Source organism: Patagioenas fasciata, chromosome 3, assembly GCF_037038585.1.
Source record: "Patagioenas fasciata isolate bPatFas1 chromosome 3, bPatFas1.hap1, whole genome shotgun sequence".
Taxonomy (NCBI): Eukaryota; Metazoa; Chordata; class Aves; order Columbiformes; family Columbidae; genus Patagioenas; species Patagioenas fasciata.
This window is the reverse complement of record NC_092522.1, coordinates 60,648,102-60,666,062: the sequence shown is the minus strand read 5'-3', so window position 1 is coordinate 60,666,062 and position 17,961 is coordinate 60,648,102. Positions and strand designations below refer to the sequence as shown.

General features: G+C 40.4%; 1 protein-coding gene across 1 annotated transcript in view; it reads right to left on the bottom strand.

Annotated features, from left to right (window-relative positions):
* TIAM2 (TIAM Rac1 associated GEF 2) overlaps positions 1 to 17,961 on the bottom strand; it is an 88,389-nt gene that overhangs the window by 32,810 nt on the left and 37,618 nt on the right. Inside the window, exons 10-13 of the mRNA XM_071806439.1 lie at positions 17,621 to 17,722; positions 17,073 to 17,154; positions 16,071 to 16,163; positions 14,794 to 15,054 (exon numbers count right to left, since the gene is read on the bottom strand). Of these exons, the coding sequence (XP_071662540.1) occupies positions 14,794 to 15,054; positions 16,071 to 16,163; positions 17,073 to 17,154; positions 17,621 to 17,722 (538 nt within the window). The remainder of the gene's footprint in view (positions 1 to 14,793; positions 15,055 to 16,070; positions 16,164 to 17,072; positions 17,155 to 17,620; positions 17,723 to 17,961) is intronic.

Sequence of the window (17,961 nt, the reverse complement as noted above, 5' to 3'; positions counted from 1 at the left end):
AAGACAAATGTTCCAGCTGTGTGCGTATGAAATTGTTCCAGTATATAACATTCTGTATCTCTGCTGAGAACGAGCACAGAAAAGTATGCAAGAAGATATCCATTCCTAAAACTCATCCATATCGAGGTCAAATCAGCACTTCCTGGCAATTTATTTTTTTAACTAATGTTATTGTTTTTTAAAAAAACTCCCTCTAATATTACTTAACTTACTACTATTACATTACTGACTAGTGAAAGAAACTATGGACTACTGTGACAGAAACACTGCTTGAGAGACTTTCCAGCATAGTAATGGTGAGTATGCCATGACTAATTTTGTATATACAGCTCGATTACAGTAGTACATTAGATTTATTCTATTGACATACTTGAGATAAACCTGTCTGGAAGAAAAAGGGACTGATAATATTGGGTTAAACAAAACTTGGTTTAAATCTTTTAAGATAATTTTCCTCTATTGCAGCACACCTCTCTGTCTTGTTTACATACACACACACACACTCATGCATGGGGAGTCGAAATGTAAATCACTTCCACCCGGGAAGGATAGGAACCTCTCAAGCAGATGCTTCTGATCTAGCAAACAGGAGTATCTCCAGGCACTAAAATACAAAGTCAGCTTGTTGCAAACAAGAAGAGTAGCAGCCTCAGAAAAATGCTAAAATTCCCAGAAAAGCACAGGGGGAAAACACCTTATGTGAAAAGCTTAACTACATCATACGTAATGCACAACAAAATTCTGCTTTGTTTCTAGCAGTGAATAACCAAGTACTAAGAACCTGCTCAGCACCTTCAGCTACCAACAGCTTCACCAAAGAAGAATGCCATTACTCCTGCAATGTTGTATTTTACTGACAGGCGGATACGTGACTCACATTCAAGAGAAATTACGATGTAACAGCTAAAAACTGAAAGAAAGCATACTCCTAAGTCATGCTCCTCCCTACTCATCATTCAATTAAAAGTGAGCACAGAGCACACAGATGGGACAGTCAGTGAGAAAAACAAACACATAAAGCGTATCCGAGAGCTCAGTACGCCTACAGGAATGTCTCTTCCCACGTTGCTGCCGTGATACACGTACGAGTGGTCAATATGGAAGTAATTCACATGTTTGTGAGTGGTGATGTACAATGGAAACACATCCCCTAGCAGATGTGTGAGACAATAATAATCTGTGCTACAATCCCAGCCAAGAAACCAAAGGAAACCAACCGGAAAACATCAACATCGACCATCCGGCAATTCATTTACCATAATAAGCCATCAACAAATGCAAATGTCGCTTATCTCTTTTTTTGTTGTTGTTTTTTAATTAATGAAGAATCCTTAATTAGTTTCTAGCCAGTGCCGCACTTACCACTTTAGCCACTCACTGGAAAGGCAAAATTACCATGAGGGGAACGTAGGAACTGAAGATCCTGTTTCTTTTATAAATCTTTTTTTTCATAAAACTTCAAAACTTGTTCTGTTTTACAGTTTTCTCACCAGTTTCAAAAAATGCCAAATAATCATCACAAGGTGTCAAGTGCTATCAAATGTCAAGCACTATGTAGGTGGTGTAACCACCCTATTTTTCAAACTACAGCAAGAGGGTGTGTTTCCACCTACCACTCTATTGACAATGATAAATTGAACAAAAAATTCCTTCTAGCTCTACACGATAAGACAACACAGCAAAATAAAATATACCCAGTCTCTCACCCCAAGACAAACTAAAACCACTGCAGGGCATCATTTTCAGCTCTAGGTACTTAATTGCCTCTAAGCCTCAGTCTTTAATAGCAAGACCAGTTCTTCTCCAGGCACCCAGCCCCTTAAGCCAGAAGAGAGGGACAGGCAGCAGAATGAAGCCCCAATAATTCAAGGGGAAATGGTTGGTGACCCACCACACCACTTAGACACACATGAGTCAATGGGGGTGGATAGGATACATCCAAGGGTTCTGAGGGAGCTGGCAGAAGTGATCACCAAGCCACTTTCCATCATTTATTAGCAGTCCTGCTGAACCAGGGCACAGGCAGTCCTGATCTCGGTAAAAATCTGGTGACTGCACGAATATAGAAAATCGGGTTTCCATTCTGCAACATTTCTGAGACTGAAAAATCAGTTTGTTTGGTATCACAATAAAATCATGTCCTTTTACATTATGTAATTTTATTTTTGCCAAAATGCTGAAAAGAGACCCCACAGAGTGAAAAAAAATAGCTTGACACCAGGACATTTATCTGTGATGTAGGAGAGAGAGATGAAGTCTCCTGCTGTGTCAGATTCAGGTGAGGAAACTGAGCCTGGGTCCGGCTCAGCTAAGGTAAGATTGACACCTAGTAGCTGTGAGTCTTTCCTGGTATTCCCAACTACACCTGATCCGTTTACCACATCACAAAACACTCACTACAGCAAATAGATTCAGACTCTAAAGCTCATGGTAAAACTAGTCCCACAGGATGCAACTGACCCAGGCTGAAATCTGTCTGTCCTCAACAGGAAAGAGTGAGGCAGGACAGCAATCAATGACTACAAAATGACCATGTCGGAGGTGGGTGCAAACAGAGTTGCATTCATGCAACACGGCAGCGAAAGAAACTTGCTTTAGCTCACAACATTTAAAACCTGGCATATTAAATTGAAACTCAAGAGCAAGGACTTAAATAAATCATTCGACTGATGACTGGGATGATGTTACACAGCTGGTGAACAACATGCAATAGCTATGTTCAAAGAAGGAATGGGAATGTTGAGGAATCTAATGTAGGAAATGATAGTTCTGTGACCTACATAGTAATCCAAGGCTTTCACACTCAATTCAAGGAAAGAAAAATTTAAAATGTGGAGATAAATGAAAAGTTATGTACATATCATATGGGTAAACAGATTGTGGCAAACTAATCTGACATCTGCCTTTGATAAAAGATTAATTTAAGGACAAAGAACGTAGGATAAATTCAACCTTCTGGAAGCTTCTTTTAAAAAAACACCTTTGTAATATCCCAAGCGAATTTATCAGCTAAAATGAAAATAATAGGAATTAGAACAAGGCAGAACTGGCTAGCAGGTAAGATAACAATAGCTTGGTCTGAATTAACTTCTAGGCCTGCAAGAGGCTAACGGTAGATTTTGTCCAAGGTGGGTTTGGGGACCAATTTTACTTGATATTTGCATTATTTGTCTCAGCAAAGAAAGTACAATAGCAAGTACTCTGATTAAATTATCTAACTATGCAAAGTTAATACACAGCTTAATTAAGAACATAACTGGACTACTATAAAGGAGATGCCGGATGACCTTGAAGACAGTCACAGTCCCAGAATGAAATCACATAAAACAAAGTTTCAGGGGCCAGTAAGAACAAACCCTTCTATAAGCTGTGGCTCATTCATTGGAAAAATGAAAGGAAGAAAACTGTGAAGTGTGAAGAACGGGTGAACAACATGTAGTTGCGAGCTAGAGCTACTTAAGCAATGGTCAAGGCTGACAGATACTGATCAGTTGTATCATTGTCCAGGAATATGTCTATGCTGGCAATTAGAAGACTGGCTTTCAACCATTACATGAACGAATTTCTCCAAGAGGCTTTGCAAAGGATGCTAACAGTCTATCATATTTTAAAATGGAATATGATAAATTTAATAGGGTTGTTGAATTCCTTGACTAGCAGAGAACTGGACCCACTAAGACTGGAAATTACTTCCCATCCTAAGTTCCTCTGTCACGAACATTGCAAAAATATTACACAGATGCCTAAATACAGCTGCACATGCAAACACATGGCCAGAAGCCTCTGTCTGTTTAGTAGAGTGCAATAAATTCGAGAGCTACAAAGATCATCAGGGGTCTGAAGCATCTTTCTTTTGAGGAAAGACTGAGAGAGCTGGGTCTGTTGAGCCTGGAAAAAGGCGGCTGAGAGCAGACCTTTTTTATGCTTATAAATATCTCAAGGGTAGGTGTCAACAGGATGGGACCAGATTCTTTCCAGTGGTGCCCAACAACAGGATGGGGACGATGGGCACAGACTGCACCCTAGAAGGCTCCATCTGAATATGAGGAAAAACTTCTTTACTTTGAGGGTGACAGAGCACTGGAACAGGTTGCACAGAGAGATTGTGGAGTCTCCTTCTGTGGAGACATTCAAAACCCACCTGTATGCATTAATGTGCAATCTGCTCTAGGTGAACCTGCTTTAGCAGGTGGGTTGGACTAAATGATCTCCAGAGGTCCCTTCCAACCCCAACCATTCTGTGATTCTGTGGTAAATAATTCAAGTTTCATTAGTGCTGGTGTGTAAAGATTCTGGCCAAGAGTGTTTGTGACTAAGAGAATGCTTGTATCACAAGTGCACACTGGTGAAGAAGCCCCAGTGGTTGTCCTGCCATCTGGCCACTTCCTGATTCCAGCTCAGATGTTCATTATTAACTCCAGTGGTTACTCTGCTGCAAACTGATCCTTCTCTTGTTTGTAGTTCTCTGGAACTTGACAGGGAAATGGTGTTCTCATTTCCTGTCCTCTGCTGCAGTTTTTAATCTGTAATAGTTAGATATTTCAGATAGGGCAACACACACAGAGCTTCAAGCAATTATGATGGGCTTGGTCTCATCTGAAAAGACAGATACCCAGATCTCTGATCAGAGTAATTGACAGCATTTTTAAACACTGGTATTGTCCAGTGACTTCAGATAGATGTGGCAAAACAGCAATAAAGTGGGCATCAACTTATTTCTGAGAATACTAATATGAATTTTAGCTTGAAAATAATGACCATAATTATAAGAAATTATAGGAGGTCCCATCTATCCACTAGGAAAGAATGTCTTCAATATTTTCCCTAATTCCCAAATTATCTAGAAACTGCCGATAAAACAAAACACGGTCAATCTTCATAATGTATTCTCCCTCTCCCTATTACAGAGAGTTTCCATAACACAGCTGCATGGATTAGATGGAAATGAGATATTACATTTGGGTAATAAGGTTAAGCCAGGTGTATGGAAAGCCGCATTTTTAATTGTTGTGTGAATTCTCCAGGCTGATCAGTTACTTGTGATAAGCTTGCAGTTCCCATATTCTTCCAGCCAATGTTACTATCAAGAGAAAAGTAAGCTTCCAAGAGAAGATAACAAATATTTCCAAAAGTCCCTGGTGCCAATAATACTAAAGTCTGAGCCAACTCTCAGAAAGGTACAAAGCTTTGGTGGTCTTAATGCCTTCAGACACACTGAAAAACAGGGAGTGGTAGGCAAAGCATTCCAGCATTTCCTGGAGAAGAGAAGGCTCAGTGTGGTGAACTCTAAAAATGCTCCCTTGGAGACTAGTTCTCATAACTTCAATTAAACGGTTCAGCCTGGCAGGTAGCATGTATGTGCTTATTTCTTTTGGTCCGATACAACTAAATATATTTCAGGTTTTAAACAGTATATTTATTATTTTGCAATAAAATTAAAAAATAGGTATGTAAGAGTTTTCTTCTGTATCCTTTTCCTTTCTTAAAGACTTCAAGAAATATCTTTCAAAAAGTAACAGTTGATCTGAAGGAATTTATAGAATGACTTTCAAGAGACATTCCCACAATCTTTGTTAAAGAAGGCATCCAAGTTTCATCAGAGAGATATGAAGGGTTCTGGGTTCACTAGTTCAGTTATGAATAATTTGTATGTCTTGCTCATGTGAGGATCAGACCCTTCAGTTCTCATGTTATCCCCTGGGATCAGCATGGAAGGGGCCCTCAGTGGCTGGCATCCAGGACAGAACCCATGCAATCTCTGAATCCCTTTAAATTTTTGTCTAAGTTTCAAAGAGCACAATAACTGTGGTCAGGGAGGAGAAAAGCAAGAGAGTTCTGGGAGCAGAAGACAAACTCCTGCAAAAGATTCATTAATTGTCCCACAACAGCTGTTTGCACTGCAAAAATTGCTTAAAAAAATAAAAAAAAGAAAAAGGTGAGAAGGGTCTAGAAGGTGAGGTGTGTGGATAAATCTAGGTAGGAAGGTGCACTGGGTCTAGCTGGGATTGAGTTAATTTTCCTCATAGCGGCCCTCATAGTGCTGTGCTTTGTATTGGTAGCTAGAAAGGTGCTGATAACACACCAGTGGTTTGGCTGCCACTGAGCAGTGCTCCAACAGCATCAGGGCTGTCTCTCCAGCATTCTCCCCCCATCACCTCACCAGTAGGCTGGGGTGGGCAAGATCTTTGGAGGAAACACAGCCAGAACAGCTGACCCAAACTGACCAAAGGGATGTTCCGTATCATATGATGTCTGCTCAGCAACAAAAGCTAAGAAAAAGGAGGTGGAGGGGGAGGCATCCATTATTTACAACATTTGTCTTCCAGAGTAATCACTACACATATTGAAGTCCTGCTTCCCCAAAAGCGCCTGGATATCACCTCCTAATGAAAAGGAGAGAGTAAATCTTTTGTTTTCCTTCACTTACAAAGGTTTTGCTTTATCTAGCCCAAAAGCTGTCTCCAGGTAGCTTCTGCACTAAGGAAACAGATTTAAGAGAAGGCAGGTAAGTTGCAGCCACAGATGAGAAATATCCATTGAAAGACATAAAATCCTCCACCATTTCAAGCTGAAAGCCAAAGCAATTTGATTCAGCTTTTACCTTCATTGGGGTTCTCTATGAATCTGGACAAACAACTGAGGTACTATGGACCCTAAGTGCAGATTCTTATTAATCTGCAATTAAGTTTTCGGGAATTATTGGAGTGTTCATGTTAGCTCAATTCAGTAATTTTAATTGGAATTTATGTAAGTTTTTAACTATCGCACAGTGGCAGTTCAGTTGTTTCCCCACAGGTGGTACTCACAGGTAAGTATTACTACTTAAGCATTCACACGCCAATGCTGGAGTAAATTCAAAAAAATTTGTGAGCAGTAACTGTGGTTAGTAACTGTACAGTGGTTTACAGCTTTCATGCTGCTTTAACCAGCAGCTGAAAAGATAGTGAAATACTAATTTAATTAGCAATTCGAAAACCCCTTCTTCTTTCTGCCTAGGAAATTTTCAAGTTCTTCTGAAAAACTTTGACCTAACTTCAGATACTAACTAGTTCAAATTCTCATTGCTAAATTAACATGACTTGAGTCTACTAATACAAACAACTTCAGTTTCTCGAAAATGAAAACTAAACATGTTAGAGAAACAAATAAAATGCACTGGATTCTGATAATTCTGAAATGTTTTAATCTCTGCAAGATATTGTGGATTTTTCACTTATTGTTGGCTTAGGCATTTTGTAACCTATTTTGGCACTGGCGGGAAGGTAAGTTCTCAGCTTCAAGGCTGTAGCAACTGACTCTTTGGTGTACCTGAAAATTTCATTCAGGAATTCATTCAAGATGTTAAATCTGGAAAGAAAATTAGCATACGGTTGTCATAACACCAGTCTTCCTAGATAGGGTTCCTAAACATAGAATTAATAGATGCCTGTCACTAACAAGACTAATTGTTACCAAACAAGACACGCAATTACAGGCCAGACAAGAAGATTCCCTTCATGGCCCCTCTCATTCATATGTTTTGGCTTCAGAGAGCAAATTATGAAACATCAGAAGGTGCTCTACATGCTTCCTGAAGGACAATGCAACCAGGCCACTTCTTTTTGCAGATCTGATGCTGCCTAGACAAAGAGAAACTCATCTTCCTCGTTTGGGTCTGACATGCTCAAGCAGGACAAGTCTCTCTCCATTGTTCTCACCCTCTAGTGAAGAAAGTGATGCATCTTCTTTAAACACTCCACATTTTCATGTTCAGAAAAGGCAGTATGTTCACCCAAATATTCTTCTGTCGTACAGCTTGCTTAAGACATGTTGGGCCACATGCTGAACAGTGGCATAGCTCCAGTCAGCCACCTACTTCTGCAAGTGCGACTTTCTGTGGGCTGCTTTATGCTCTTTTCTTTTTTTTCTAAATATCTGCAGAAACATCCATTTTGAAGCTGAAGCAGAGTCCTTTAGATCCCTTGTGAGTTCCTTTGTTGGATAACTGTTCGTCATGAAGCAAAGCAATTTGACTCATTTGCTAATTCAGTAATCAATAGGAGATACAAATTAGCAACATAATAGGAAATAGTTGCCTACACTTCTGTAGCAATGCCTGATTAGCCTGTGCACGTCAATGATATGTTTTTATATGGTTATTTAACTTCCTAAACTTTCTCTGCCCAAGTATCTGCCAGTCAGAAAACTGTTCAGGCTTTTCAGTTTTAAGCTTAACACTTCACACTGGCTTCTCAAATTGTTACCTAAATACGTTCATTTTCTAAGTGTGTAATAAACACTAGAGGCCAGTGTTAGCTGTAGCTAGTGCATCACCCTTCTACTCCAGTTCAAAGACTGAAGATGTGTGACTGCAACACGGAGCAGGAAGACAGAGCAGAGCCTGTGTTGGGTGGCCATCATCCTTCATTAGCAAAGGCTGCAGCCCACAGCTACCATTAGGTTTGCTAGGCTGGGGCTGCTGGACATGCAGGGGTGCTGTCAGCGGCTCTTCTCCTTATTTCTGCTGCTGCTGCTGCGAGGTTGCTTACACGGGACAGCTTCGGCCATTCTCAGAGGTTATTTGCAGAGGGAAAGTATATGAAGCTGGCCCTGCCCAGCTACTAAGTATTCCACCTACTGGTACATTTTTTCCTCCAGCTCAGATTTATAGGCATAAAAGTAATGAAATCGGAAAGCAAAAAGGGGGGAAAAACAAATTACTTAGTAGTTTAGCAAGAATTTGTGGCTAGCTTAGACAGTTTTTATAATTACTCAACCTACCTTACCTCTGTGAGACACAAAGCATCTGCTGTTTGATGTGTTTTAAATTATGCCTAAGGCACTGGTCTATATGTGAATGTCTCTATCACAATTAATAATTACCCTTGCTGTCCATATTGTCACTCCACAGGATTCAGTAGGACAGGACATGTCATGTTTTATGTCTACATATTGTCACTGAGCTACAAGGTGCAGTTCCACAGGGTTTAATGGAGTTTACACCAGTCAAAAACAATTTGGCCCACTAACGTCACAGGAATTAAATCATAGCAGGATTTAGGAAAGCAGAACAGAATGCTCTTTCAATAGAAAAGCACAACGAAGAGCATTTAAGGCTGTCCCATTTAATAGCATAAACAATCTTTTAATTTGCAGTATACGCATCTAGCAGGAAGCCAACAGGACAGTTTGTCAAGTGCCAGCAAGAGCTCATTAAACCACCGCTCTTGGGAAACACTCTGTATTGCAAAACATGCGGTAGGTAACTACTGCTTCTATGGATCCAGCTTCTGAAGAAGAAAATGCTTTCTCCACATTAACCTCTACACTGCTACAGTCTCAGGTATGATCACAGGCCAGACCTGGGCTTTTGCCAGGGATTCAGAAGAGTGCAGGAAAGGGACGTTTGCGTTAACAGCACAAACAGCTGGAGTGAATCAACGTGCCATGGCTGTCCAAGACTGCTGTAAACACACTCCTCACCCCTGAGCTTGCTTTGATGAGAACAGCCACTGTGTGTTCTATCACATCTACATGGCTTCCTGCTGAAGCAAATTGGGTAATGAATAAAAAAATGAAAGAAAACCTGACAGAGTCATTGATCTTCAGGCAGATAAGCAGTCATGATGCATAGATAACGTGTCTATGTTAAAAAGAGGCACTGCTTTTCTAGTAGGTTGCCTTACAACACACAAAAAACTTATTTTAGAAATGTTTTTCAGTTAAGTTTATTTTTACATTTGTTTAAAAAATGCTTTGAACATTACATTAAAAGGTTCTTACAAAATACTTTAAAAACTCTGGGCAAACAGCAACAAGCAGAGCAGTCTGAGCCAGTGCTCCAGGCACAGCTCCCAGCTTCTGGAGGCTACAGACCACCTTGGTTTCATGTCCTCATAATTGAATCTCTTTTCTGAAGAGGACAAACCAGTCTTTCTGATATATTCAGGCTGGGCTGGGGCTGGAAGAGGATGCAGGGAGTGCTACCTGGAGAGGCATGCACAGCAACATGCAGGTAGCCAGCTGGCTGCAGTCAACCTCTGTCTGCCTTTTCCTCCCTCAACTTGGTGGTATCTGACAAAGTTGAATGGAACAAAGTTTTCTGGAGAAGCTGTGAGTTGCAATTACGCCTTACAGAGGCATCTAAACTATCTAGCAAAGTCTATTTGAAACAGAAAGTACCTGAGAATTTAGTCCAAACCAATTATTATTATGACCACATTTTAAAAAATAATTTAGTCATATCAAAGTTAAACTTCTGGCCAACTGATGTGCTTTGCTTCTGTGCATGCTTACCAAGATTAAAATCAGAAGCCGCTCATGTCTTGGGAAACAGAAGAGCCACTTCCCACATGACAGTTCAAACCACTGATCCTCCTCCTGAAGCAGTTACATTTTGCAAAAGTATCTCAATGTTTAGCAGATCAGGAGCTGAAATGTCATTGCTCCTCTCCAGCACACGTCCCATCTACTCATCAAACAGCATGAAGCCTGATTCTCTCCTTGACTCCAGCCATGCTTTATACAATGTGAAATAGCTTCATCAGGAGTGACTCAACCAGGCATGTCCCAGACTACACTGCTGCCCAGGGATCAGTGTGAGAGGTAGGAAAGCAGAGGGCAAAACCCACACTCCAAAATGGCCAGAGAGGTGCTCTGCGGGAAGTTTGGCTGAAAGAGATCTTGCTGCCTCTGACAGTAACTCTCCTTGCAACCAGCTCCCCTGGCACCTGCCTGCTCCCCGCTCCTCCTCCTCCCGCTTACCTGGCTCTGGCCCTTTGCAGACCTCTGCACCCGCTGGTTCAACTTACTGAGTTTGCAGGGGATGGGGGGAAAGAAAGTTTTCTCCTTAATTAGCTTAATCAAGGGCTCCAGCAAGTGCTACTGCCAGCATAGGATGGAATGAGTGCTGTGGGGCTGGAAGGGAGGGCTAAGGTGATGCAGGAGAGGAAGAGGAGGAGCGAGCCTCCTCCTTGTCAGCAGCACCCCAGCCTTCTTCACTGTTCTTGAGACCACATCTCTAGAAAGATGGGCCAGACAGGAACCCAGACCCCACACAAAAGGTAAGCGCTCTACCCCAAAGGTGAGGAGTACAACAGGGAGTGAAAAAAGAGTATGTCTTTTTTTTTTTTTAATGGTTTCTTTTGCATTTAGCTCTATAACCCTTCCAGATGAAAACGTTTCTTCATGGAAACTTGTTAAAGCATATCCAAACTGCCACTACACTTTTTTTTTTTTTTTTTTTTTTAATTTTAATCACAAAGATCTATTTACAAATTAGGGTTGATTTCAACAGTGTCAGCTAACCAGAAATGACAGCTTTTTTGGCAAAAGCTCACTTGCTGGGGGGGGGGAAAAAATATTGCCCAACTCTGACAGCAACTCTCATACTGCGGCGGGTTTTCACACTTACTAATGCTTCTGCCTCCTGCCTCAGCACTCTATAGATATACCATTAACCCACATGGGGTTGCACTAAATACGCAGTTTTGAATCCTGCCTTCTCTGATGTTTATTCCTCAGATATCCATGTCATCTTAAAATGAGGCATTTTTTCCTCCACAGTTGTAAGAATTCCAGTCCAATTCTCTCATTTTTTTTTAATTCTGCACAAATATTTGTTAAATTTCCTTAGCACTGGTGGTTGGAGCAAATTTAGTGGCTCTGTTATTTGTTTTTGCACATTTCTGAGTGCATTTTTTAAAAGCATTTAATCTCATTTCTTTTCCAGGATAAGCTTATTACTAGCCAAGTGGCTAGGCAGCCAGCACATAGCATTGTCATGTGGGAAACCAAATTATATGACCACAGCAGGTCCAAAATACAGCTACAGGGATATAGCAACCACTTGGACAAAATGAATCACTCTCCCAGAAAATTCTCTGTGAATTACAAGTGGCAGAGTTAGTGGCTTTGGAGAAAGTCAATCACTTCCCTTCTGTACAGTAAAGGTTGCCAAAGTTTGCCACAATGTGTAACTGGGTATCCTCAATGCAGCAGAATACGTAGGAAAATGCATTCATCAGAGTTACGCTAAGGAGTTACGAAACGTATGTGGACAAACTATTACCACCCAATTTATATGAAGCCAGCGATTTTGCTTTTGCCTGGTGGTTGTCACCAAGCAGGGTGTCACCATGTGACTCAGTGCTGAAAACTTCCATTTTCCAAGCACTTTGTTAATTTTAGCTCATTAATCCTCCCAGTACTCTAGAAAAATAAATAGACTTAGTTAACTTTTAGAAACAGCGAGGTAACAGCAGAAACAAAGTTTTTAACTCCAGGTATGTCCCTTAAGCCAAATTGTGTTTGATTTTTCAATGAGGTCTCCATCTCACTCCACTAGCACTAATTGACTTTCAAAGGTGCTGCCTTGGAAGAACAGGGTCAACACAGACAAGCAAATGTCAGAAATTATTTTTGAAAAGCGTGGTCTTAAGAGTGACTCACTCAACTCTACCAAAGGAGGCAGAACAGTATTAAACACTGGATGTGAATTTAAGAGCCTCTGGCCTTCAAATCCCTGCTCAGATCATTAAATACTCCCTCTTCTTATCTAAAATCTTACTCAGTTCCTGAGTAACAGAGAATAGAACAGTTAAACCCTTTATGATTATCTATTTATTCAACATAATGCCATTTTCTTCTGTTTCCATTTGAACGTGATCAGGTATCAGACACTAAGCATGGAATTCAATAAACAGGAAAGTCCTTCTCACAAAGATTAATTTAGAACTATTTGCTCCTTTTCAGAATAAAACAAATCTTCCCTGGCTGCTTTTAAGCAGAAAAGCAAATATACTGTGTCTCTTTATCTACTAGTGCTTAGAGTACAATACATACTCCAGTAATTTCCTATTATAATGGAATATTTGCACAGGTTGCAATTTTATCCCAAAGTAATGAGGAATCTAGTGAATGGACACATACATTTATTACACTGAATACTCCAGGTAATGCTGGCCTATCGTATCAAGCTAACAAGCTGAATGATAGCCCTGGTATAATTATGTAATTAATTAGCTCTATCATAATTTTTATTTTATGACACTAACTTTTATGTGCCACTAGTCAGTTTAATGGCATTTTAAATTGAAATAAGGCCCCTGAGAGAGACGCTACTTACTGTATCGCAAATCCTGTATTCAGATTTCTTTTAATTTCAAAAGATGACCTAATAAAATTGCTTTGTAATTAAATCCATTCTAGCAACCTCTTGTACGTGATTATTTTTCTTCTCCCATTTTTAATTATGAAAAAAAAAATCTAGTCAGAAAACACTTGCTACCATAATTATATACAAAAATCAGCGATCCCTTTTTGTACCTCTTGCCACTCTCCTCCCACAGCAGCGCACTCTGGCTAGCTTTCCTGCAGAATTTTACCAGCATCCCCCAGCGGTGTAGAGAGGAAACTGCACCTTTTACACTCTAGAGTTAAATTTGCTTCTATCAATGTTAGAGATTGGAAGGGACCTCAAAAGATAATCTAGTTCAATTCTCCTGCCGGAGCAGGAACACTTAGATGAGGCTACACAGGAATGTGTCCAGGCGGGTTTTGAATGTCTCCAGAGTAGGAGACTCCACAACCTCCCTGGGCAGCCTGTTCTAGTGCCCTGTCACCCTCACTGTGAAGTTTCTTCTCATATTTAAGTGGAACCTCTTGTGTTCCAGTTTGCATCTATTACCCCTTGTCTTACCATTGGTTGTCACTGAGAAGAGCCTGTCATCCTCGAGACACTCACCCTTCATATATTCATAAACATTAATGAGGTCACCCCTCAGTCTCCTCTTCTCCAAACTAAAGAGATGCAGCTCCCTCAGCCTTGTTTGAAAAAGTAAAGGCATGGGAAGGAAGGGGAGCAAATCCCCACATACTTTCAGACAGGTGTTTACAAGTATTCTGGTACCACAAGATATATTTCTCACATGAAGTAAGGTGGGCTGAAGGAAGGGAAGGGAAACCACAACTCTCCATCACCCAGCGTGGCTGTGCCCCTCTATGTGCCACCTCATATATCCAGCTGGAAAGGTAACCCCGCAGTGAGCACTGGCACCTTCCTTGGGGCTGCGAGGACCGTACTGTCAGCCAGGAGCAGTCCCTACCACGGAGGTTTTTGGCACCTTCCTTACCTGGTGCTCCTCATATGGAAACCCATCAGGATCTCACCCCGATGGAGCACTGTGAGGATATGTCCTCCATTTGAGATTAATACAGTGGTACTACATTGAGTAAGAAATATGAGCAGGTAGTAGCAAAATAATCCCTAAGCAAGTTGCTTTCATGGGCTTTCTTCTACACAGTGAGCAGCTGTATCCAACAGGAACACAACAATATCACTGGGTGTGAGCAGAGCTAAGTGACTCCTTTCTGAGGTGATGATGATTATTATATTTAAGGTACCCTTAACATATGTGGTACAACACCACACACAAAGCGTGGTAAATACAGAACAATACTTCTGCCTCTGAAAGCCATCACATCATTTCAACCACCAGTGCCTGGGAAACAGATGTACTGGAGGTACCCAAGACGATGCAGAACGATTAAGAGTGCACTTGATAATACTTGATGGTGCATCCAATCAGATTAAAAGAATATGTCTTCCCTGAAGAAATGATCATGTTCTGCTGCATTTCTGCTTTCTACAAAATAATAAAATAACAGACAGATATAGAGCATAAACAGCACTTGAACAATTTGTACTCCGGTTTCTCACTGAAGCCATCACAGAATTTAAAACATAATTGAGTTTTAAAAAACACTGATATTGGAAGTGAGGTGAAAGTAATGGAATAATTGCCAACCTCTTACCATTTGCTGTGTTCTTTTTGAAGTTATCTAGAAACTCTTCCAGGAGCTGTGACTGATTTGGAGGGGGCAACAAATTCTTTGGGTCCCTGGAAATTTCGCCATCTGACCAGGACACACATAAGGGTTGCTGGCTCCCGTAATGGTTCATTCTCAGAGTGAGCATTACACTTCTCTCCAAAAACAGTAACTCCATCTGTCTGAGGTCAAGATCAGACACAGCCTCTCCATTTATACTCATGATTTCATTGCCTACTCGGAGTCCTGGGAGCATGTGAAAAGAAAGAAGAAATTAAAAAAAAAATAAATTATTAACTAACTAAATACCGATTCATCTTTTATTTTTGTGGTTTTAATTCAAATAGCCTAATCCTACTACAACTCCATTAGAATCAATGGGAGTTTTATTCCTGCTATAATTATACAAATCGACCTCATGCTTTGATAGGTGTTACACATAGCAAAGCAACTGAGTTGTTTGTCTCTAAAGATGCTATAGAATTTGGTGGGTGTGAGGGCAGCACAACTTTCAGGAAGATAAGAACAGAGGCACCTCTCATGACTTGGATACCAGTAATGTACAGCACCATAACATATACTTCGTTATTTGGGAAGAACAAGGCACTAGCCATGCAGATCAAAACATTCATGCAAAACTGGAACAGCAGCTTCTGTATACATCTAAACGGTGGCAACCACCGCCTTTCAAGTCAGCAACAACCAAGTGGTCATTACCCTCAGGTAGCAAATGAAACTCTCAGTCTCCATTTTTCTGGGTTTGTCCCCATTTTTTCAGAGAGCAGAAGTCACATGGTCTTGCTTTGCCAGGAGAAGCATGGTTTCTGAGCAGTGCAGCAGAGAAAGCACTCACAGAAATGTATGCAGAAATCTATTTTGGGGAGGGAGGCTAATTTTTATTGCCAGGAAAAGTGAAAGTGATGAGTCTTGGAGACTGACCAAGCCTGTGAGGTTCCCCAGTGCGAGATGAACTCTTGCTCCAGCCTGGTCCTCCGTGCAAAAGCACTTGGCTGGGTGGCTGAATACGGACTTTGTCTCCAAGGGTGAACAAGAACTTCCCCCCTTATACTGAAAAGATAAATCCCTTACTCTGTGTACATTATCTGTTCTAATATCACTTACTTTTCATTGTCTTTAAGAAAGAAAACTATAAATAGTAAAAGCCAAGAATCATTTTAGACAGCAGTACTAAATCTCCTTCATGTTTCAGGACTTTAAAAAGCTAATGAAGTACAGTATTAAACATAAATATGATTAAATACCTTCCTTGTATGCCAGTCCATCAGGGAGAACATCACTTACAAATACACGGGTGAGATGCTGATTTTCATCAACTTGTGCTGTGACAGCAAAGCCTGAAGTAAAAGAAGTTTAAATCAAATAAACTTCTTGGAAACATTTCCCTTTTATTTTTTTTTTTTTAATTTAGTAGACTTTACACAACCAGAAGGAGGATACTTCTCGTGAGAACACACCCACGGAGCACAGAGAAATCATCACATTGTTTCTCAGTCATTGTAAGCCCTATTGAAGTTAACAGGTCTTTTCAACTTTCAGGAAATGCCATGCTGTGCTGTAGAAAAAACAAACTACATTTCAAAAAAATATGTTCTACCTCAGCCCCACTCGACATTTCAGTAACACATCATTACAGTAAGAGTCCTGCAGTGTGTCCATCGGACACAGAGCTCTCTTAAACAGTTCCAAAAACTGGAAACCCAAACTATAAAGCAGCAAATCCATTTAGACCAGTGAGTGAGACAGCCAGAAAGGAATAATATATACCAACAGCAGCTGAAGAACAGCATAGAGTTGCTTATGAAGGTATCATTGCAAGGTATTTAGTTATACCTACGTATAACCGCCTCCCACGGATGAAAAAGCCTGTCAGAATTTGTACCAAAGGACACGCTCTTGATACTGTGCCAACAGAGGATCCCACTACCAAAAAAGAGAACGGCAGACCTTGGCCATGGCCTGAGACTGACTGTATTAATCCTGGCAAAGGACATTCATCTTCTGATGATTTCATGCTTGAATTATTTGGCCAGCGCAGCAGAATTAGAAAGTGGACCCTTCCCAAACATAAAAAATGCACTTTCCAGCGTAAAGCAACTAGTTTGGTTCGTTGTTATAATGCCTCAACTTCTTTGGAGACTCGGACTTTTGAGCTATCAAAGATGGTTCTACCTGCTCTCAGAGACAGAAAAGTCCTGAAAAGACAAAGTAAGCAATGAGAAGAATAAAAATTCCTGAGAGCTTACCAAAATCACTTATGTTTTCAGTCTTTGTAAGGTGAATGTTATAAACATTTAATGGACAAATTTCTATTTCATCATACACCTGTTGGAAAAAAGACAATAACAGAAGACATCAAATAATGAAATTGCAAGCATCAAAGCCCAAAGGTACAGCATGAGAAATAAACGTGATATTCTTTGCATCAATAAGGAGACAAAACTTGCTGTCTTTAGACAGAGAACTGTGTTACTGTACAAGCGTCATTGGTATCAGTGGGATTAAATGCAGAGTTAAAGATAGAAAACCCAGCCTGAAGTAGAGTTTGATACTTCACTTTTCTATCAGAAGCCCCACTTAAATCTTCAAAGGGTTTTTAAAGAGAGTGTTTGCAGGGCCTAGCCACCCAAATGTCTGCATAGGCATGGAATGTGTGAACAAGGACGGCAGAATGCAATCCACGAAGAGCTTCAAAACCTTATTTTAAATCTAAATCACACATATTCATAGGTGATAATTCAACTGTAGCTACAGATGTAATGGAGCTTCGTCTAAAAGGAGTCACACTTTCCTGGTCTACTATGTATTCGTATGGTTCAGGAGCACTATACTCAGTATTGTCATCAACCAGTCTTCTGAGCTGTAGGCCATAGTGTCTTGGCTCCAGCTGCTTCATCTAAGGAATAAAGAGAATGGGCTATGAAATTTATTATTTATTTCCAGAATCCCAGAAGATAAAGAAGCAACACACACACACACACACACAAAGACCTTTAGAAGTCATGCAAAAGCAATCCTCAACAAGTAATTTTGCAACTATTTTTGTGGTATAAAGAAAACTGGCTGCATTGCTGAGAAGATAAGATTCCAGTGCAATTTCCACTTTCTCTTGCAATCCTTCCAAATCCTTTCATA